This window comes from Strigops habroptila (assembly GCF_004027225.2).
Source record: "Strigops habroptila isolate Jane chromosome 13 unlocalized genomic scaffold, bStrHab1.2.pri S16, whole genome shotgun sequence".
NCBI classification, from domain to species: domain Eukaryota; kingdom Metazoa; phylum Chordata; class Aves; order Psittaciformes; family Psittacidae; genus Strigops; species Strigops habroptila.
The window spans coordinates 884,549-907,255 of record NW_022651054.1 but is presented as its reverse complement, the minus strand read 5'-3'; the positions used below and the strand labels follow the sequence as shown (position 1 = coordinate 907,255).

General features: G+C 60.1%; 1 protein-coding gene across 1 annotated transcript; it reads right to left on the bottom strand.

The window, feature by feature from the left end:
* Positions 1 to 434: 434 nt before the first annotated feature.
* MLXIPL (MLX interacting protein like) lies at positions 435 to 22,331 on the bottom strand. Its single transcript, XM_030472865.1, has 17 exons — positions 21,724 to 22,331; positions 12,814 to 12,920; positions 12,617 to 12,699; positions 12,334 to 12,423; positions 11,527 to 11,571; positions 11,047 to 11,245; positions 10,244 to 10,321; positions 5,941 to 6,113; positions 5,267 to 5,864; positions 4,640 to 4,713; positions 4,040 to 4,214; positions 3,267 to 3,379; positions 2,972 to 3,091; positions 2,503 to 2,630; positions 2,027 to 2,150; positions 995 to 1,124; positions 435 to 573 (listed from the first exon to the last, which is right to left on the bottom strand). Exons 1-17 carry the CDS (start codon positions 22,017 to 22,019, stop codon positions 455 to 457), a joined length of 2,652 nt encoding a protein of 883 aa, XP_030328725.1. The 5' UTR covers positions 22,020 to 22,331; the 3' UTR covers positions 435 to 454.
* Between the last annotated feature and the right edge of the window lie 376 nt (positions 22,332 to 22,707).

The window sequence follows — 22,707 nt, the reverse complement described above, 5'->3', positions numbered from 1 at the left end:
TTGCCCAGCCCTGCCCAGCCCCTGCCCGTGTTCTGCCCAGCCCCTGCCTCTGCCTCTGCTCAGCCCCTGCTCTCACTCCCCTGCCCAGCCCCTGCCCTGCCCCAGATCAGACCCGACGCAGGAAGAACCACGCTGGGGCCCGGGGGCAGAGTGAGCTCTTTATCGGTCAGAACAGCCGGGCACCGCCGCCTGGCAGCTCGCTCTGCCCCGGGCTCCCGGCCCAGGGCAGGGGGGACCCCGCTGCGCCGCTCCGGCCCCTGGCGGGCCCCGGGTGCACGGTCAGGGCCCGGCGCAGGCAGGGACTCCCGCGGGAGAGCGACCCCACGGCCCCAGGCTGCTGCCGGCCATCCCCGTCTCGAGCAGCCCGGCCATGGGCTCCCTGCTGGCGTTGGTGGGTGCTCATCCTTCAGCACCGAGGGTCTCGGCACGGCTGGGAAAGCCCGTCCGGGAGCAGCTACGAGGAGCCGCCGCGGCCCATCCCCGCCACTGCCCGCGTCGCCTGCTCGGGGATGCAGGCTGGGTCGCTCAGGATGGAGGTGGAAACGCTCAGCTGCCGGAGGGAGCTCAGGACGGCTGCGGGGAGATGGATGTGGGACATGTGAGCTGCCCCCATGCCTTGGGGGCTGGAAGGGTTAACCCATCCTGGGGGAGATGGCTTTTCCTGACACCTCCCTGGCACAGCCCACAGCAGAAAGGGTGAAGGGAAACCCCCGCTCTGAGCCCTGCCCAGCCAGGACACAGGCTCTTGGGTCAAGGCAGCATCAGCCAGCTCAGCTGGAGCGCGGGTGTGAAAGGAACGTGGAAAAGCACTGAGCACACAGCCCCAGAGCATCCAGCGGGCACTTCCCTCCCGTGTGGCATCAGCGTGGTGCAGCACCAGCACCACTACCCCCTGGGACACCCCTGTCCTTTTCCCCTCTGCTTTCCCGTCAGCCCATGCCGTGTGCCAGCCCGGCTCCTTCAGGGTGCTGCAGACAGGCACAGGGCCACCTACTTGGCCGAAGCGCTGGGAGGGAGCAGTGCTGGTCCAGCCAGGCCAGAGATGTCTGCGTGAGGCTCTCCATGCTGGCTGTGGAGACCATGCCATTGAAAGACTCAAAGAGGGGCCGGATGATGATACTGAACTGATGGGAGCAGAGGAGTTAAGGACCAGCCTTGCCAAGACCATGGATCCCACCTGTAAGGTTCAGGCAGCACCCTCCTACAGGCAGCAGGACAAACCTCCCTGCCCAGACCTGGGGCAGACCTGCTGTGTCTCTTTCTCAGCACAGCACCATGCTGGGCACCAGCCCATACTGCTGGGGCAATGGGGACCTGAGTGTCACCCAGGGAGGCAGTGGGAGAGCTGCATCACCCCCATCACAACTGAAGCTGCCAGAAATGGTTGATTAGACACAAGACAACTCTTCAAGGAGGCTATTAGCACAGTGTCCTCTGGAGTGACCAGGAGCAGGGCATAAGACCACTGTGTCCAGTGTGTTCCCCTGGTGGCCCCAGCCTGTAGGGACCACCACTGGGGCCCGGTGATTTTGTGCACCGCTTTGACCACCCATTCCCTGGCCCTTGGTCTCCTCCATTCTTCCCACCACTTGGAGCCCAGACTTGTGTCCCAGGCATGGACACACCTGGGTTTCCAGGATATGCCACATGGCCACCAAGACCAAGCCATCATGTCCCCAATGTTGTGTCTGGATCTTTCCTAATCCCTAGTTGATGGCTGCTGCCTCCCAGAGCCAGTTCCCACATTACCAGGAGCTCTTCCCTGCATGAGCTCAGCTCTGCCAGTGACTCCTCCCCGAGGACTGACCATTTACACCTACAGGGTTTGCTCCCTTGTAACAGAAGCTGCCTCCTAACCACAGCATCTCAGCGTGTCCCACCATGTGTGCTTGGCTGGGAAACATCTCCCCATGGAGCTTCTTGAGTTGGAGGGACCGCACAGACCCAGGAGCCATGGGTGAAGCAGAGGACCTGGTTTCTGGTGGAGGGTTCTGAGCAAGCTGCAGGCACTGGCCCCAAAGGATACGATCCAGAACTTCCAGTTCTGCAGCGTGGAGGAGCGGACGTACTCGTCGAACATGCTGCGCATCTGGTCGAAGCGCTGGCGTGTGATGGGCACCCCTGTGGCTGGCAGCTGCTCCTGGCAGAGGCTGTGGGGCACCAGCAGGGCTGTGGGTCCATGTTCAGGAGACTGGGAGCCACAGGGGCTGCCCTTCAGGGAGAGGCTCCGGCAGGACCTCAGCTCTCAGCAGGGGTGGGCAGGCAGCGTCCCCCTCCCAGGGCAGCTGTGGGGCATGGCCCCATGCGCTGGTCCCACACGGCACTGCCTCTTGAGCACCATCCCTCCTCCAAACAGGGTTTGAGGGGGGGCAGTGCCAAATGCAGGCCCTGGGAGGTGCTCAGTCCTGCTGTGTCCTGCTGCCTCCCCAGTTCTTGCCCTGCCTGGATAGCCCGATGCAGGCAGAGGCTCCCTCCTGCCTGCCCCAGCCATGCCCCCCTTACTTGATGGAGCCGTTGAGCTCCTCGATCTGCTCCCGCAGCCGCTGCGCCTCGTCCTGCAGGGCTGCCCGCTCGTGCTGCAGCTTGCAGATGTACTCGGCTGTCTTCTGCAAGGTGGTGGCCTTGCTGACCTGAGGGGCCGCAGGGTGAGACGGCGCAGGGAGCTGCTGGGACTGGCAGGGTGTGGGGCACCCAGCGCTCTGTGCAGCAGGGCTGGCAGTGCAAGAGGTGCCCTGCTCCTGAGCCTTGGCAGCTTCTGCCGCAGGCTCCAGTGCCCAGACCGCCCTGGCACGGCTGCACCATATGGGTCTCCATGTGCCTGCTGTGGGCTCACAGCCTCCTGCCCCAAGGGCTGGGGCGCACGACAGGAGCTCCCTGCACTGGGGCAGGCGGGGGATGCAGCATCTCCAGGGGACACATCGTGTCCCTCCATGCTCAAGGCTGGCCGGTCCATGCAGCCCTGGGCACTCACCTTGATGCTGGGCTGGGCGCTCAGCGTGCTCACCAGGCTGTGCAGGGTGTTGAAGCCCAGCTTGATGTTGAAGCGTCTCTTCTGCTCGGCGGAGATGTGTGTGATGCGGCGGCTCTCCACCTGCCAGTGGAGAAGTGCCATCAGGCACCTCCTGCCGCAGGGACAGCCCCGGGCCACCGGCCCCAGCAGGGCTGGGCTTGCCCCAAGTTTGTAGTAAGGGTGTGGGGGAAGCTTGGGGGGCAGCAGGAAAGGGGGGTGCATATGGAGATGGTGCCTCCCATAGCTCCTGGTGTACCTTGCTGGACTCAGGCCTGCCCCGGCACGACATGGGATGGTGCAGGGAGATGCCAGCGCCCAGCCCTGCAGTGGGTCTCGGGGAAGCCTGGCCAGGCTTGGGCCAGTCAATGCCTGGAAAAACAAAAGTGATGCTCTGGGGAGAGGGGCAGCAGCAGCTCCTCATGATGGGCTGGCACCAGGGTCCCGGGCTGGGACGGGCAGAGAAGAGCAGCCTGCAGCACTACCCCGGTCCCAGGGCAGCTGCCCTGCCCCAGTCCTGCATCCAACCAAATCTTATCACTTTCTCTTATCCCAAATCCCACTCATTTCTGCAACGGCTCAGAAACGGGAACATCTGGAATGTGACGTTTTAAGTTCCCAGTGTTTCTTGGGGTGGAATTTGCCAGGAGAGGGGACTGAAGGCAGCAAGGCTGTGGTCTGCAGCACCAAACTGAAACAGAGAGTGACACCAGAGCCTGGTTTCCAGCCGCCGCTCTGGTTTCTGTGGGTGAAAGCAGGGCACTTCCTGCTCGAAAACCAAGCTCCGGGTTTTCAAAACCAGTCCGACATTTTGCTCCTTTTTGTCTTTTCCTGTTTCTGCTTTTGCCCCTGTAGAAGGAGGCAGGTGAAGGGACTGTGCCCTCCCAACGCAAAGAACTCCTCTGTGCTCAGCTCGGTAAATATAAATAGCTGGGATTGAAGCCAAACTGAAACATTCCCATAACGTTTGGTCCAGGCTCCCTGCAGGGAATGCAGTGTCCTGTGGAGCTCCCTGGGGTGCCCCAGACTCACCACAAGCCGATGTGGGGGACAGCCGCTCTGCCTTGGGCACTACCAGTGGGCCCGGCTGGGTGCCAGCCAGCGGCACCGGCACCACCTGGGAAGGACTGGAGCCAGGAGCCAGCCCTGGGCTCATCTGGGCCATTCTGGAGAGGAAGGTGGCGGGGATGTCGGGCACAGTGCTCTGCTGCGGGGAGAAGAGGGAAGGGGGAGGTTGGGGAGCCAGCGCCCCATGTGCGCCGGGGACCAGACCTTCCCCTTGAGTTGGTTGGTGCCCAGGCATCGACATCAGAATGTGCAGGAGGGGACAGGGGAAGGGGACATGCCAGTCCTTCCCACCATCTGCAGGGGCAGCCCCAGCCCCATCGCCCCAGGAGAGGGGCCCTGCGGGGGGGGGCTTCCCACCTCCACCCTGTTTCTTTTCCAGGTGACTCCTGCCCCCACACGCCACCTCCTTCTCCCTGTGCCTTTCCAGCTCCATATTGCAAAAGGGACCCCACAGAGCCCCATCTCCTGCCCTGTCCTAGCTCTGCCCCTGCCCCAGCAACCAGGAGAAGGCAATGTCTGACCTGGGGAGGCATTTCCCAACCCGGGGCGTAGGCAAGTGCTTACCGGGGAAACAGGGGACGTGGGCACGAGTCCTGCACCCATCGCGCGTGGGGCATCCAGGACTGGCTCCTGCTTGGCTGCAGAGGGCAGAGAGCAGAAGGGAACTGCCATGTGAGGGTGCTGGGGCCTGGGGAACCTTTCCTGCCCCACAGGACAACCAGCCCCCAGCACAGGCATTGCTGCAGCCCTTCCCTGCCTGTCTGCCCCAGTGAAGGGTGAAGCAGCCCCTGGAGAGAGCTGCCTTTGCTCTCTACAGCAGGGATATCTTCAGGAGCCTTGGCACAGGCAGAGACCCCCAGCCCTCCCCAGACATCCATGACAGCCTCCGTGGGACCTGTCCCATCTCATGTATGGGCAGCAGGTCGGGCAGGACCCCTCAGCCCATCCATGCCAACAGGAGATGGGGCTGTGGACACAGGGACTCGGCAGCGGTGCCCGTGGCTGAGCCCTGGGGGGAGACCTCCCTGGGCATGGCTTCCCCCCTGGCTTTGGGGCTGCCTCACCATGGGGACAGCCATGCGCCCTGCCCAGCACCCCCAGCATCCAACCCCATGGAGGTAGTGGGGTCCCCCCTCCGATTCCCACCCATAGCATCTCCCCCCGCCACCGGCTGGCCCCGGGCCCCCTTACCTGCGGTCAGGAGCTGGCTCAGGCAGGGGTTGGGCATGGCCAGGGGTGTCGGTGTGGGGGGTCCCGGCAGTCTCTTCGCCTTGGTGCCATTCGGCTTTGCCTTCAGCCGCCCGCTCCTGCCCTGGGGCAGCCCCTTGGGGGGGGCAAACCTGGGGTCGCCCAGCAGGGTGGGGGGCAGGAGCTGGGGGGCAGCCGGGCCGGGGTACCCCGGGGGCACCATGCCTACAGCATAGCCCAGCTCTGGGGCATGGGGGGAGAAGCAGGGTGCTGAGAGGGGGGATGTGGGATGGATGAGGAGCGAGGGGCTGGGGGAGCTGGGGTAGGGGAACTTGGAGCAAGGTGCCGAGGTGGGGGAGAACAGGGGGTCCGGGCTCAGCACTGGTGTCCCAGGGGACAGGCTGGGAGGGGGATAGTGGGGTCCTGGTGGCTCCAGGCTGAGACACTTGCTGGCGGGGCCGTACTGCAGCAGGGGCTTGTGTCGGAGCTGGGGGCTGAGGCCGCTGGGCACTGTGGTGGAGGGTTCGGGGGGCAGCGGGGCTGAGGGGAGCTCGGGGCCCAGGAAGGCGCCGTGGAGGCCAAGCTGGGAGGCACCGCCGGGCTGCAGGAGACACAGGACGGTCAGAAGGGTGGCCAGGGCACTGCAGCCGCGGGCCATGGGCTGTGATCCTGCTCACCTGGAGGAGGGCGCCGGGGGAGAGCGGGGCCTCCGGGCTTGTGGGCAGTCCCCGAGCACCCATCAGGGATCCCCCATCACCGAACAGGGGCTCAGCCATGGGCACGAAGCAGGGTGGCTCCTGGTACACTGGTTGCATCTGTGGTGGCAGTGGCCGGTGGCTGGTGAAGATATCTGTGGGACAGAGCGATGGGCATCAGGGAACCTTCCCAGAGAGGGGACGACAAGCCCCAGGGCACACTGGGTCAAGCTGTACCCCATTACCAGCACTGCCAGAGGTTTGCACCCAGGGCCAGCCTTGCCACATCAAGGGGACAGGAAAACCCACCCAAGGGTGCCACCCAAGGTGGGGGACCCCATCCTGACACCCAGACAGGCACGTCATGCTCCAGGGCTGCTCTCGGGGTGTGTGGCTGTACCGCTCCTCCTGAACCAGCTCTGGTCTGGCGCAGGCACCGTGACCCCCGGGCTGTGGGGTAGCCACAGCTGGGGGCTTGGAGGAAGAGTTCATCCCCAAGCCATGGGGGACGTTCCCCTGGAGTCATGGCGAGCACTTACCTCCCCACCCCAGCAAGTGCCGTGCGTGCAGCCTGCGGCTAACCACATCCCATGGCCTTCCCGAAGCCGAGCCCCGTGACCCTGCTGTGACTCCCTCTCCCTTCCTCTCCCCTTCCCACAACCCTGCTCCTTCCGCAGGCCCAGACGCTGTGGCGCAAAGGGCTGGCCTGAGGCTTTGGGCCACTCTGGTGAAATGAGCTCCCTGGGCACGGCAGCCCCATGCACGCTTCGGCTTGGTGCTGGTGTGGCTGCCTGTGCCAGTGCTGGCTCGGGCACCGCCACCAGGAGGGTTTCCCTGGAGAGGGTGACTCTGAGCTGGGGATGGGGCTGCTGGATGCTTCGCGGTAGGACGGAGCAGGAGCACTGGCTGGGTTTGCAGACTGGCACAGACTCTGTGCCTGAGCAGGCACCCTGGGACACAGGCGCTGGCATCCCCTCTGGGAGCGCCCAGCCATGCTGCCAACCCCTTGGCTGACATGAGTATCGCTGCCCCAGGCTCCATCTCACTTCCTGCAGAGCCCGGCTGAGTCCACATGCTGGCTCTGGGCCCACATGCGCAGCCATGCCCCAGGACTCTGCTCTCCCTCCAGTGTGCCACAGCCTCCGGCACCCAGGGTGCCCCGGCTGGGACCTGCAAAGGTCTGAAACCCTTCTGGATCCACGTCAGAGAAGCAAACATGCCAGCAGAGTGGGGTGCCATGGAGCTGAGCATGGTGACGACTCCAGCAGTGCCATGTGCTGGCAGCCAAGGGTAACCCCAGTGTGAGACAGGGCAGTGCCACCCCTGAGCTGCCCCACTCAGCCCTCAGCCTGCCCCTTTCCCCTGCCAAGGGCACGGTGAATGCCAGGGAGCATGGCAGAGCCATCCCTGCCACTGCACTCATTGTGGGCCATGGTGCTACCAGGCAGGGTCTCAGCTTCCACATTGCCCCCAGCTCTCCATTGTGCCCACAGGGCACATTGAAGCTCTGCAGGTATTTATAGGCATTTCTGGTGCCCAGATCTGCAGATTCGATTCCTCTTGTGCCTCTCGCTCTGCTGCAGGGATGGAAGGTGGCTGGCAGCCCCTGCGAGCCCTGTCCTCCCTTTTTCCTACCTCTTCCCCACCCCACAGCTCTTGCCAATACTCCTCTCCACCATTGCATCACCCTGAGTGCAGCCGGCAGTGCAGTGTGGCCAGGGCACATCACTGCTCACAGGAGAAGAGCCCATGTGGATGGCACACCACACCTTTGGCATCCCGTTCAAACCCGGGGCTGGGATCTGGGCTACAGAGCCTGTTCCTAAACCAAGAACCCTTCAGTATTGGCCCCAGGCCCTGGGCGAGCCCTGCAGCATGGTGGGGTGATGCCATCCCATGGGATGCCAGCCCAGCCCCCTGCACCCCGGTGCCCTGTATGGGTCCTACCTGGAGTGCAGTGCCAGCAGGGCCTGGGGCCCGGCTGCTCCCTTGCATCTGCCATCAGGACTTCTCCATCTGCCCCACACCGTGGTCCGGCACCCACTGCGGACACGAGGTGCTTCCTCATTTGGGGATTGGTTTGCCCGCGCTGACTGACAGGCGCTGAGCTCTGCCACAGCCACCAGACACAGTGGCAGCTCTGTGAGCCTGTGAGCCCTGTGCTGACCGCTGCAGCGCCCACCCTGCGCCTGTGCCCCGTGGCCCTGAAAAGCCATCACACACCCTGCTAGAAAAGTGGTCTTGGGCACACGATTAGGTTGGCTCTGGCAGCCTGCACCCAGCATTCATCCCCCATCTCCTCTCCCCAGTCATCCCACAACCCTGTGGGTACATTGCCCAGCGCTGCCCATCACACGGCATGTGAACACCTCTGCTCCTACACCTCTGCCCCACACAGCCCCACTGCCCAGCGCACACCCACATCCACATCGCTGTCATGGGACTGTGATCTACGCAGCATCCCAGAAAATGCCACGTCTGGGACAAGACTCCCACTCATGGGAGCACACAAGCCCTGGGGCACATGAGCCATACCTGGGATGCTGTCTCTGACCATAGCTGGACTTGAGACCCTCCCCAGCCCCAGCAGTCCCCCCATGTGGATCTCCTGGGTTTGGGCAAAACATGAATTATAGAGTCCTAGAATGGTTTGGGTTAAAGGGACCTTAAAGCTCACCCAGTTCCAACCCTCTGCCATGGGCAGGGACACCTTCCACTAGAGCAGGTTGCTCCAAGCCCCTGTGTCCAACCTGGCCTTGAACATTACTTGGAAGGGATGCTCTCCTGCAATGAAGTGGCTTGCAGTAAGACCCGTTCCATTCCCAGGCAGCACCCTGGAGCAAAATGCTGGCCTTTTCCCCAGGAAACAAAAGACAACTTGGCTGCTAATAGAAATACATGGGTTCAGATGGGTACCCCCTGGCACTTGCCAGCTCCTGCTGAGCATGAGGCCATGCTGCGCTGGTGGCACAAATGACAGCTGGGCCCACAAATAGAGGTTCTGGAGCTGCTACTATGACACTGTTGTGGTGAGGTGCTGCTTGAGAGGGGTTAGTGCAGATTGCCAGCACTGTGCAGGGTGTCTCAGGAGAAGGGACACTTGTCATGTCTCAGTTTGACCCATTTGGAGCTGTCCCACCTACCAGTGACTGGCACCCACTTGGGGCAACTGGGGACAGGAGACAAAGAGCCAGCAGTGGGAACAGACCCTCTTCCCAGAGAGGGTCTCACTCTGATAGGACCTCTGGAAGGAATGAGCCAAGAAGGTGCTGGCAAGAGCCTTCCCACCACATCCCTCCCCAGGGCATCACCCCGCCTGCCCCAGCACATCAGTGCCCCAGCCTAGTCCCTGCCAGCATCTTGTCTTGCATCACCCCATAGCCATGTGGTGCAAGCACCCCCATTTCCTCCTGCCAAAGGAAGTGGAGATGGCTATGGAGCTCACAGGGTGCTGATGGATACACAGAGGGGTCTAGAGATGCTAGTGCTGCCCAAGGCCACCAGCTACCTGGCAAGGCTGCAATAACCAACCCACACTGGCTCCCACTCTGCAAAACATTCCCAGGCCACCAGCCCCGGCATGTTTGAGGGTAGCGCTGGTTCCCAGTGCAGCGTGTACCGGCAGTGCCTTGCCCTGGCATATGGGGACGCTGGGGACCAGGACATGTCCCAGCTGACCCCACGGCACTCACAGGTACAGCTCAAAGCCTGCACGGTGGCGCTGGTGGCAGCCCCATGGAAGAAGGCTGGTATTGCCCACTTCCTGGTGTCCCCTCAGCAGCCCCCTTGCCCCAGTTGGACATCAGTGCCTGGTTTGTCACTGTCCCTGCCAGGGGGCAGAGCACAGCCCAGCATTGGGACCCAGTTCTAAGCCAGCCCCCCCCCCGGCTGCTCAGCCTGGTGATGACGGGGGTGGGAGCTGAGGAGGGGGACACAGCAGCACAGAACCTGCTCTCTAGAGGTTTTCCCTTTCTCGTGGAGGACAGTTGTCTTTCCTCTGTCTGCAGCCACAAGGAGGTGGTTTGGCAGCCCTGGGAACCAAACCACCAGCTTTCTCTCTGTAGAAATCCTGAGCTGCTGAGGCTCTGCCCCCGGTGCAGGCAGGCAGCCAAGCCCCTGCCCCACAGCCTGCCCCAGCACCCTGCCCATGCATGCTGCTTTTTCCATGCCAGTGGATGTCTGGTGCTTTCTGGCCACCCCAGCAGCTCCTGCTGCTGCCTGGCCAGTTTTGGGCTGCCCTGGATGCAAGCCGTGCTGGGTTGTGTGGGATGTGGCTGGCTCTTACCTGAGACCTCCATATCATCCAGGCTGGGCTGCAGGGGTGCCAGGTCTGGCTGTATCATGTCAGCATTCCCAACATACGCTGGAAGAGGGCAGAGCTGCAATGCTGGGGTCCTGGCGCTGCATCCCCAGTACCCTCTTCACTGTTCCTCCCACCCCTGCCCTCACAGCTGCCTGGCTGCCACCCCTCTGTGGCACCTCAGAGTCACCCTGTGTTGCTGCTCCTTCCAGTGGCAGGGAGGTGGGTGCCCACCCTGTGGAGACCCAGGACCATCCCGTCCCCACCACCCTGCCCACCAGTGCGTCTGGGACCTCATCCAGTGCCCAAGAACTCCAGGGAAAAGCTGATCCTTGGCACAGGGCCCACCTGGTGCTGCAGGAGCTCCAGGGACCTGGCCAGGCAGGGACAGCAGAGGGTGGCCATGGAAGGCAGGACCTGCCTGCTACTCACCCAGGGCTGCAGCCCTGCCCTAGACTCTGGTGCAAGGTCCCTCATGGGGCTAGTGCTGCCTGGGCAGCTCAGCGCATCCCACCTGAGGCAGTCTGTAGGGAGCCACCCGAGGAGGGGATGCTCCCACCCTTCCCAAATGGAGCTCTCACTTTGTAGCTCTCACTCTGTTTGGGCAAGGCAGAAGCATCCCCTCCTCCTGCCCCGGCAGGAAGGATGCCAGGGGATCCTCTCTGCCCGAAGGACACAGGCAGCAGCTCTCAGGGTCTAAGCCAAGAGGCAGCAAGGTGCTATGGTGTGTGCTGCCCGCCTGGACCTCTTCCTCCACATCCTGCTAGGGCATGGTCTGGAACACCTACCATCCTCGGGGAGTGCCTGGTGGGCACTGGGCGTCTGTGTCATAGTGAAGAGGGTGTCAGAGATGTCTGAGAGGAAGGTGTCCAAGTCGAAGTGCTGCCTACCCCCTGGCTCCTCTTCCTCATCCCCAAGCAGCATGGGCACCACGTTGCAGAAGAGCTGGTTGCACCATTTCTCCATTGGCCTCCAGAGATCTTCATCCTGCGTGAGGAGCCAGGTGGGAAGGGTCCATGCCTGGCTGCCCAGCTGCTCTCCCTGGCAGCTCTCATGCTTCCCACAGCATTTATCACCCCAAAGCTTCACACCTGGCACACTGGTGCTTCCAGAAGTGTGAATCTGGCATCCTAAGGGCTTGGCATCCCCTCCCATAAGGCTTGCCATGCCCTGGTGCTTTCGCCTGCCCTTCTCCCAAGCCGCCCAGCGCAGGGGTTTGCATTATGCCTCCCTAATACCCCCTCCCCACCCTTCCCCAGCAGACTCACCTGCTTTGGACTGGACAGCTCTTCCTCCCGGGTGGTCTTTCGGAGCTGGAAGGTGAAGACAGCCTATGTCACCCCCCAGCCGAGGCAGACACGGTGTGGGGCAGGGCCAGGGGCAGGGCAGAGGGGAGCAGCGCTTAGGATGGAGGTCCCTGGAGGGCTCAGCGTGACTGCCATGAGTTCATATCTGCCTTTACTCTACAGGGTTTGCGCCGAGCAGCCGCTGCAGTGGTGGGACCAGTGCTGTGTGGCAGCATGAGGCTGCCAGCACCCTGCCTGCCTGGGGCACCCCAGCCTTTACCAGTCCCGAGCGAGTCGCTGGGGATGAGATTGGACCACGCTCCACCCCGTGTGGCAGGAGGCCAAGGCTGTGGTGCCATCCTGCCCAGAGCGGGCAACCAGAGCGGCGTGGATCCACCCAGCCTGGCAGCACGTGCTGGTGGGGTGAGATGTGGCTGTCAGCAGCATGCCAGAAAATCCCAGCCCAACCCGAGCGCTGCGGGGAAACCATGGCCCTGCTTGACCCACCCCAACACGTGTGCTGTGCCGCCAAACCCAGCCCCAGATGGTGCACCAGGCAGGGGACAGTCAGCTGGAGCACACCCAGCACCGCGGGCAGCATGGGATGGGGTCCCCATTGAGCTCCATCCCACCAGCACCGTGGGAGCAGCCAGCATCCCCTCCCATGCTGGCAAGAGCCGGCCACATCCTGCTCCCGGTCAGCCACGGCTCCATGCTGGGTGTGCTGGTGTCCTGCCCCACCACTGGCACCACCACAGGACAGGCAGCATCATGGGCAGAGCCACTCACCCGCTTCTTGTAGTAGATCCTCCACTTGTGGTACTCCCTCATTACCACCTCGATGCGGCGCTTCCAGTAGTTGCCCTCCAGCACGACAGCCTGGGGGGGCAGGACAGGGGGTGAGGGCTGATCCCTACAGCCCCTAGCCCCCCACGGCCAGGGCTGGTTTCCTTGTGCTGCATCAGAAACACCTTTCCCAGCAGATCTACGACATACAGCGAGCTCTGCCCCTGTGTGTCCCCAGCTCCCCCTGTGCCGCGCAGACCTGCTCCTGCAAGGGACCGTGCCCTACCTCTGGTTTTCGGTGCTCATCAGCCTCTGACCCCTCAAGTGGGGTGATGAAGCCGCACACAGGGTTCTTCCTCCGCTCCACATCTGCACAGGGGAAAACACAGCTGGCTTTACCCATGGTTCCAACCATGGGCAGCCTCATCCCGCCTGGCATCGCCTGCACTCGGCAGGCACAGAGGGGTCTGGCTCTGTACTCACACTGGATGTACCACGCTCTCCAGATAGCATTGTTGAGACGGATTTTATCCCGGCAAAGCAGCCGCAGCCCCTTGAAATTCTTCCACTTTGGAGACACCAGCTTCCCACTAAAATACCAAGCAAAGGGGAGGCTGAGGGCACCATCCCAGAGCCCGCCCAGTTCAGGGGCTCACAAGGGGGACGTGCCTTGAGAGATGACCAGGCCACCAGCCCGGTGGCATGTCTGGAGCAGGAGCAGCCATGTGGCTGTGCTGCAGGCTGTTAGCCAGGCACCTCTGGGAGCACCCATGAGAGCACCCTGAACTCACGTTCACCTTGGGAGCAGCACAGACCTAAACCGTGAGCTTCACAGACCCACACGAGGCTTCTCGAGCCCCTGGGATTAAAGCAGATTGGGGCTTCAACCCCAGCACCAAGGAGGGATCCCGCCACCCCAACCAGGACATCTCCATCCAGGCCCCGGGGCATGTGAAGAAAGTCTCCTGCCCAGGAAAGACGCCCGGGGAGATGTGCTACTGTGGTTCTTGCCTCATTGCAGCATCTCCCTCTCTGCTCTGGGGAGACCCCCCTGCAGCTCTGGGGGCAGCAGCACAGGAGGGACGTGGAGCTGTTGGAGCGAGGCCAGAGGAGGCCCCGGAGCTGCTGCGAGGGCTGGAGCAGCTCTGCTCTGGAGCCAGGCTGAGAGAGCTGGGCTGGGGCAGCCCGGAGAAGAGAAGGCTCCTGAAGGGGAGACCTTAGAGCAGCTCCAGTGCCTAAAGGGGCTGCAGGAAACCTGGAGAGGGGCTTTGGACAAGGGATGTAGGGACAGGCCAAGGGGAATGGCTTTAACCTGCCAGAGGGGAGACTGAGATGAGCTCTGAGGCAGAAGCTCTTCCCTGTGAGGGCGCTGAGGCGCTGGCACAGGGTGCCCAGAGAAGCTGTGGCTGCCCCATCCCTGGCAGTGTTCAAGGCCAGGTTGGACACAGGGGCTTGGAGCAACCTGCTCTAGTGGAAGGTGTCCGTGCCCGTGGCAGGGGTTGGAACTGGATGAGCTTTGGGGTCCCTTCCAACACAAACCAGTCTGGGATTCCATGATTCTATTTCTGACCCTCCTTTTAATGCCAGGCAAGGCTTGGAAAATCTCCCTTCAGCTGGGGGCAGGGGCAGGTAGCAGGGCGGGCAGGGGCAGCCATCTGCATGGGTCTGGGAAGGCGAGAGAGCAAACTGGAGTATGTTACAGACATTAAGGGGCACTTGCCTGTGCCCCAAGACAGGCACAGAGCAGGACCAGCTCTGCCCTCAGCCCAGCATTGCCCTGGGCTCTTCTCCGCACCCATGCCCTGCAAACCTGCACCCCTTACCACAGCCCCCAGCCCTCCCTCCTTCCTGTTTCCCAGCTCCCAGAGGCAGCTGTGTTTGTTCTGTAGCTCTCTGTGCTGCGGTGATGTCCCTAATGGAGCCCATAGTGCGGGCAGCCTCATTTCACTAATTGTTTTGTTTCCTTCCAGTTGAGGGAGATGACCTGGTGTGCACCAACCAGGGAGGTCCTGAGGGTCCTGCTGACCCAGGAGCTCCATGGGGGTGCTGGGGTCCCTCTGCCTTACTTTGAGGTCCTTTTCCCCTCTGCCTGCGAGCTCAGCAGCTGCCCCTGCTCTCCACCCATGAGGGCATGGCCTCGGGGCACCTTCAGCTGCCTGGAGAGGCCCTTTGGAGCAGGCTGGAGGCTGCACAGCATCCCTCCCCAGGAAGCCCATGCTGAGAGTTTGTCCCTTAAAGATTTTGGTGCTGCTCTGGGTCCCACTTACCCTGGGCACATGCAGGGAGGAGGAAGGGTAGATGCTGGGCTGGGTGTAGGGATGCTGTATCCCCTCGTTGCCAGCATCTCTCAGGTGCACCTCAAGACGCTGTCGGGCCATGCCCGCAGGGAGGTGCTGGGGACGAGAGCAGTGCCTGGCTAATGCTTTAAGTAGCCGCATACTTGTTCACTCAAGCTTGTGAAACCTCAGAGCACCCTTGAACAAGGACTGGCCTATTCTGCATTAACCTGCCTTTGAAATCTGCCCCCACGGCACAGCACAGCAAGTGGGGCTCCCTCCCTCAGCAGCTGCACCAGCAAGGAGCTGGATTGCAAACTGGGTGCTGCCCTCGAGGTTAGAGCCTTAACAGGCAGCAGTGCAGGCAGAGAGACCCCTATGCTGGTCCTTCACAGCTCTGCAGCTGGAGGGAGCATGCCAGGGCGGAGGGGAGAGGAGAGCAATGCTGTCCCATCTCGCTGTAGGGGACAAGGAGGCAGGGGGAACCTCTTCGGCTTCAGAGCCTGATGCAGGGATGTGTCTGGGAGTGGCTGCTCCCACCCATGGGGTGGACGGGGATGGTCTCCCCAGGGAGACCCAGCCCACCCCACGGCCCCAGGGGCTGGGGAAGGACCCATGTCACTGTGGCTCCAGCCTGCAGAGAGTTAAGGACTTGGCTGTGCACTGGCCACTCCGCTATCACCAGGAGTTTGAACTTTCCCCAGCGGCACAAGGCAAACAGCGCGGTGGTGCCAAGCAGAGGAGCCAATGGAAGGGACGGGTTTCCTGGGCTTGCGGCCAGATCCTGCCGGTCAAGGCTACGCGGCCACACTCCTCACTAGTGCCACCCACCAACAGCCAGGGCGAGGAGGCAACGGGAGCCCCGGACCACAGCCTGTGATGGGCACCTTGGCCATGCTTGGGGCTGGTGGTGCTGTGGCCACGGAGCTGCCGCAGGTGCTGGCACAGATGGGAGATGCCTTTGGGCTTTGCCATAACCGCCTTTTCTCCCCGTTAACAACCCTTTCAGTTTTGGGGCTTACTTATCAGGCTGATCTTTGCTCCCTGCTTTGCCTTGGAAATGGCCGCACCCTTCCCAGGAAGGTGAATGCAAAATGCTGAGACAGGAGAAAGGTTTGGGATTTCCCAGACAGGCTGGGGGGCCCACTGCCCCATGCTGCAGAGGAATGGGGACACAGATGCCACCACCAGCTAAGGGGTCATGGGGTGTGGTGGGAGCAGGGTTCAGCCTGGGACCAAACCTGGTGTGGGTCAGCACTGACTCTGTTTTGTCCAGTAGCTCCTGGTTTGCTCCATGATTCATTTAGCCTGTCCAGAAGTTTAAGGTGTTGCAGCTCCTCCTTTCATGGCAAAGCGAGTATTCTGCTCTCCATCAACAGCAGGAGGAGAGGGGAGGAGTGATCTGGTGAGATGCAGGGCTGTTGGGACACAGCATGCCCCGGGGTGGCTAAAAGAGGACAGCCTTCCTGACCGCACGTGTTCCATTTCTCACAGCTTTTGCTACTAAAGTCATGTTTTTTCCTTGAATTTTTATGCTTTTAAATTCAGAGTCTGACAAAGGAAAGTTAAAAATCTAACCACAATTTTCCTGAAAAGTGCCCCCAAGTGAAAAACCGACTGTTCAAATCTAGCTTCAAATCTCTACTATATAAATGAGCTTTTTTTCTTCACTGCGTTGTGCTGACGAAGAGGCTGCTGTGCCAGCTTGGCCACTCCTCACGCTGCCTGAGTTAACTCGAGGGCAGTGTTGTAACAAAGGTGTTAATAGGATGTACTGGGGATTAGATAGGGACCCGCTCTGTGTATTTACTCCCAGATTGGAGTGTCACTGACCTCACAGCTCTGCCTCTTGGGCAGCTGTCTTCATGCAGAGTGAGCATGGAGTGCCCCGGATGAGAAGGGAAGTTGTTTAAGTTGGACCTGCTGGAGGGAGTCCAGAGGAGACCATGAAGATGCTGCGAGGGCTGGAGCAGCTCTGCTCTGGAGCCAGGCTGAGAGAGCTGGGCTGGGGCAGCCTGGAGAAGAGAAGGCTCCTGAAGGGGAGACCTTAGAGCAGCTCCAGTGCCTAAAGGGGCTCCAGGAAACCTGGAGAGGGGCTTTGGGCAAGGGCCTGTAGGGACAGGACAAGGGGAATGGCTTTAACCTGCCAGAGGGGAGACTGAGATGAGCTCTGAGGCAGAAGCTCTTCCCTGTGAGGGTGCTGAGGCGCTGGCACAGGGTGCCCAGAGAAGCTGTGGCTGCCCCATCCCTGGCAGTGTTCAAGGCCAGGTTGGACACAGGGGCTTGGAGCAACCTGCTCTAGTGGAAGGTGTCCGTGCCCGTGGCAGGGGTTGGAACTGGATGAGCTTTAAGGTCCCTTCACACCCAAACCAGTCTGGGGTTCTATCATTTAAGTCCTCTTGCAAACAGTTGTCCGGGAAGCTGGATAGCTGCAAACCAAGCTGGGTATCTTGGCAATCCCTGGAGATATGAGCCCCCTGTGCATTAGAGTGGGAACAGACTTGCTTACCAGCCAGCTCCTTTGCACGCTGCTTGAGTAGGATTAGCCCCAAATCCTTAGGAAATGGCAGAGAAAAGGCACACATCTCCCTGCTACTAATGACAGCACAACCGTGCTCAGCATGGATGGGTTCAGCCCGAGCCTTTCCTTTCACCTGACCCACTATTGCCCATCGTGTGGATAATTCATAGCAGAAGCTGCCCAACCTGCCGCAAAGCTCCAAAGGGTTCCACTGCCATTGGCACCGGGCTCAGCTCCTGCTGCCTTCCAGCCAGGCACAGGCAGCACCCAGATGGTCTGAGGTCTGGATGAGTCCGAAGCCTCATTACGTGATGGGGATGGACCCAGGGATCCCAGGATGTGGCCACATCAGTGCAAGCCACTCCCAGCCAATCTGAGCTAATGCACAGGGCTGCGAGTGAGTGATGGTGAACTGTAGGAGACTGAGGTGAGGGATTTGCTGGGAGGGCAAAGGAAAATGCAGGCTAATCCTGAGAGCAGAGAGTGAGGAGAGGGCAGCTCAGTGTGTGCATCACTATGGTCTCTGCCTGGGTGCTTTCTGCCCCGGTGCATGAGTGTTTAAGGCACTGTGAATTAGAGAATCAATGAGAGAGTATGGCAAAGCTATATCAGCAATTCCTCTTCTAGGAAAGCCTCAGAGCCTGCTATCAGCTTGCCAGGGGGATGAATTAGGAGGGAGTGTAAGAGCGTAGTCGAAACCTGCCTCGTTTTAAACCACAAAAGGTGCAGAGTTAATACTCCATGTCGCTTAACAGCCTGATGTCCCTACCTGCTAAATCTCACCTCTCAGTATTTTCAGGGGAGAAGAGGAGGTTAAATCTGTATCCCACCCTAAGAACAGCTACAGAAGGCTTCTGAAGCACAAGACAGGCATGTGCAAGGTAACACCACGAGTGGCTGCAGTTTGCAGTTCCCATCTGCACCCAGTTTTTCTCTCTTCAGGAGGGCAGTTCTCCAGGTCAGGCATCCAGCGACTCCCTGCAGTGGGTCACAGGAAGGTGTGTGAACCAAGGAGACCTGCTCTGCAAGGTGGGACGCTGCGGAGTCCCACTGCAGTGATGGGGAGAAAGAGTTTGCTCAGGTAGGGAGACCATGCTAAGGCCAAAGTATGAAGAGATCCTGAAGGAGCTCAGCTCCACATGCTCAGCTTTTTCGGGGAATGAAGGCAAGTGGGCTGCAGGGAGGTGCACCCACAGGAGAAACAACAGCCTAAGGAAGGGATTCAGAAATGCAGCACGTTGCAGGAGGAGTGGAAGACAATCGTTAAGTCTTTGGCAGGAGAGCTGCTGGAAGTGTCCTGGAAAATGGGTACATAGGGCCTGGGAACTTCCAGGAAGACCTCGTTGGGGAGGAGAAGGGAGGTTGCCTCCGTTTGAGGGGTCTGAAGAAACAAGTTACTGCCAGAAGCCAGCCTTGATGTGGAGAGAGCGTTCCTTTCCCAGCAAGGGGATGATGCTCAGCCCAGCCCCTGAAGGGATAATACATCAGATCCTCATGGCGATTGCTCAAGCTGAGACAGGACTGCCATAAACATCTGTGAAGTGCCATGGAGTAATGTTGGAGAGGGGAGGAATTACAGCTGCCCACATGAATTTGGAGGGTTGGAACTAGATGATCTTAAGGTCCTTTCCAACCCAAACCATTCTATGCTTCTATGATTCTATGAAAATTCAGCTATAGCCATGGAAAATGATACTGTTTAGAGAGAGTTTAGTGAATTGCCATTGAAATTGTCTGAGCCTGGACAGCAAGGGATGGCTGCAGCAGTCACGGCTCAGCCAGCAGGTCAGAAGTGATAGTTTCCTCCACGCAGCACTGCTAAGGACAAGTTTGGGTATTGTGTCCAGATTGGAGTCCCTGATAAAAGAGGGATGCTCACAAACTGGAGTGATCCTGGAGGGGGGTGTTGAGATGGTTGGGGACTAATATACATGACTGAAGAGGAGGGTGACCGATTGTTCAGCGTGAAGAAGAGAGGGTAAAGAGAGGATCTATTTACTGCCTTCAACTACCCAGAGAAGGCTGTAGAGGTGATGGAGCCAGGCACTTCTCAGGCATGCACCAAGAAAGGACAAGAGGCAATGAACACAACTTGGAACAAGGGAAACTCCAATTAGAGCCATGGACAGCCCTCTTCTGTGTGAGAGCGGTGCAGCGCTGGGACAGGGTGGACGGGTGGTAGGTTCACCATTCTTGGTCTCCATCCATCAGTGATTGCCCTGAGCAACCTGATCTGGCTTTGGAGTTAGTTCTGCTCTGCACAGGGGTTGGACTATGAACTCCAGAGGTGCCGGCCAACTGATACCATTCTGCAGTTTCTGCTTCGTTAAGGAGTTAGTCCACAACATAACTGTGGATGCACTCCTGAAGACTGCAGGACATTTGGCTAGCTGCTCCAAGTGAGCCTGTGCTGCACCAACTTCTGAGGTACCTGGCTGTGAGGGAAGGTGCAAAATGGCAGATGATGCAGAAAAGTATTAAATCAGGTAATTCTAGCAGTAGAGGTGCACCACGTATCTTTTAACTCCACTCTTCCCCCCTCTGATACCTTTCTCCAACTACTGCTTAGAAATCTGCCAAAAATGTATGAGCAAAGCTGCCATGGGTTTCCAAAAGGAGCAGAAGCTAGCCAGCGGAGTGGGCAGCTCTAGAGCCAAAGTCCAATCCCACCTGTGGAGATGCATATCCAGCACTGCACCACAGGTCCAGGTTCACCTGAACCTGATCTCTGATCTGTGCTTGTCATCCTGTTTGTAGGGTGCTGGTAAGCTGCAGAGCATGACAGCTGAGAGGTGGGGGGAGACCTTCTAAGGATGGAAGGAACTCCAAGAGAGAACCGAGCTTGAAGTTTGGGGAACATCCAATGTCAATGTTTCCCTTGTTGGGTCCCACAGCCTGCAGCTACCCTGGCTCCACGGTAGAATAAGAATTGCTCCCACAGGTGCTGAGCAAGACCTAGTCCAAAGCTCCTAGACCGATGCAGCCAGTAGACACCTGGGGTGGCCATCAGTGGTGGCACTAATGCTTTGTAGCTGATGTGGATCCTCCTCACTGAGGGCTACTGCCCAACTACAGTTACAGTTTGCCATGGTGCTGGGTTTCATGCCCTGAAAGAGTCCAAGGGGTAGAAAGCCAGAGTGATGGAGCCCCATCTGCAGCGCCATGGCCAACCAGGGGTGGTATACAGCTGCTGCGGTCTGCTCCACCCGCCAGAGCACCTACACCCTGCCCCCCTCCCCTCTGCCGAGGGAGCACCAGAGCTCAGGGGCATCCAGAGGCTGTGGTGGACCTCAGGAGTCAAAAGCTTGAGCACCTGGGGTGGAGCAGTGGCTGCTCCTCCAGCCCCAAACCGCAAGGATCAGAATACAGCAAACGTGGGGCTCGGAGAGCGAAGGAGAGTGTGGCCAGCAGTGCCTTAGTATCGCCTCTGTGTGGCACTCAGGGGTGACTTGTCCCCCATGCTGAAGCTCACCATGCTCCCACAGAGTGCCAGCTTCACCAGCACCGTGCTGGCTGTGAGCAAACCCTGCAATCTGTAATGTGGCCATGGGCCAGATGTACACAGCTATGTGGCAACAAGTACCCTTGGAATGCTGTCCCAGTGCCCCATGTTACCGGGGCTGCTCTGGAATATGACCACATATTCCATCAAGTTGAGCACTTGAGGACTTCAAGGCATAGCTAAGAGGTCACAACTGAATGAGACCCTGTGTGAAACAAGGCAATAGGCAACTCCTGAAGCCTATTTTGCTGAGGTTTTGGTTTTGTGTGGCATCAGTAGGACATTGTCATTCCAGGTTTCCACCTGGACATTTTGGGAAAGCTCTGTAAGCAGTTTTGCACTGACACCAGTAGAGCAAGTCACCCTGATGCTATGCTTGAGAGAACTCAAAACCTTGGGGCCTTGGCAAAAGAGGGGAGCTGCCTCCAAGACTGTGGAGCAAGGCACTAAGAGACGTGATGCAGGCTCTGCTGTTGTCACCGAGGAGCTGCGGCATGAGCAGGTCCCTGCCATCCTGGGTTTGGCTGATTTGTGTGGCTGGGGGAATGATGCAGTCACCCATCTCATTTTGCAGGAGAGAAGGAGGGATGCTTTCAGAAGGCCCTGGGCAAAGCCCTGTGCAGCCATCCAGCCCCAAGTGCTGCTGAATGCCCTGGAATAACCTCAGGACATGTGGGCAGAGTCAAGGACGGGAAGGCAGGACTCCTGCTCTGGGCTGGATTGCCAAAGAGTGAGTGTTGGCTGCCCACAGGGTTACTGCTGCTCTACAGAGAGTGCAGGGTCTGGCCATGAGGGTGCCACAGCTGGGTGCAGTGACTCCAGATCTCACGGGAAGGTGGAGAAGGGTTAAGCTACATGTGAAGAGAGGAAGAACTTCCCATCTGGCTGCATGGCCAACAACCCAGCATCAGCTCTTTCTCCCCCAGACCTCCCAGGATGGTGGTTTTTGAGCACATTGCACATCACAGTCCAATGGAGAAGGAGAGGAAGATGCCAGTTTGCAACAAGTTTCTGGATGGGCAGTAGGGCTCAGCCACGCTCAAGCCTTCAAGCATGCGTGAGATGCATGCCAGCGAAGGGTGCCTGGGACTCACCTGTACTCCAGGCTCATGCACTCGAAGAGCCGGGTGAGGGTCGGGTCGATGCTCCGGGGATCAGCCGCTTCGGGCTCGGTGCAGTGATGGCGCCGTCGGGGCAGCGAGTCGCTGTGCGGGGACGACACCATGAAGTGGCCGCTGTGGATGACCTGAGAGGGGTTCTGTGCCCTGGCACCAGGTCCTGTGCCACCCACAGCCGCGTCCTCAGAGTCTGAGTCAGAGTCAGAGACAGGGCATGGCCCAACCGGGGGCTCCGGGAAGGGTCCCGGGAGCCCCACCTGAGCTCTTGCCATCACCTTTATCGGCCTGCCCCCATGCTGAGGTCCATGTCCTGGTTGTGCCAAAGCCTTACAGAAGCTGTGCTGGCACTGAGCACGTGCCGCTGGGCTCCCCAGCGCAGGACACCCACACCACACCACACCACACCTCCTCCTCGGCTCCGCTTTCCGTTCCCCGGACCACTCTGCCTCCTCCACGCTCCAAGGGTCAGCTTTCGTTTTGCTGAGCAGCTCGTCACCAGCCCTATTTATAGTGGTGGCAGCTGATCCCGCCCATGGCGCGCTGTTGGCCAAGACACAGTGCCCGGTCACCGGCCACCGGCCACCAGCCACCTGCCACGCGAGCTTCAGCTCCACTCCTGCTCCTGCCGATGTGCCCGATGCCTTTTATTTGCCCTGCAAAGCCGGGGCGGGCGGCCGCGGGCCCCTGTCCCCTCCTCGCCAGCGGCTGCGGGTGCGCTGCAGTCGGCTCTGTTTACCTGGGTTAATCACTGCTCCCGGCGCGCTGGCGGTATTTACCTAGTGCCTCTGCCCTAATGTATCTCCCTGCACTTCCAAGGGAACAAATACAGATTAAGGGACACAAACAGGTGAAATTATAGCAACGGGCACCCAGCTCAGCACAAAGAATGCCGAGTTACCGAGCCATGTGCCACGCTGAGAAACAGCCCAGACAAAAGCCTGCTCCAAGGGGTGACCGGCA

Coding starts and splice junctions, on each gene's coding strand:
- MLXIPL (XM_030472865.1), bottom strand. CDS start 22,019: ATGGCAAGAGCTCAGGTGGGGCTCCCGGGACCCTTCCCGGAGCCCCCG. Junction 12,700..12,813: donor GAGAGCGTGGTACATCCAGT/GTGAGTACAGAG, acceptor TCCCCTGTGCAG/ATGTGGAGCGGAGGAAGAAC. Junction 4,714..5,266: donor GAGCCAGCTCCTGACCGCAG/GTAAGGGGGCCC, acceptor TGCCCTCTGCAG/CCAAGCAGGAGCCAGTCCTG.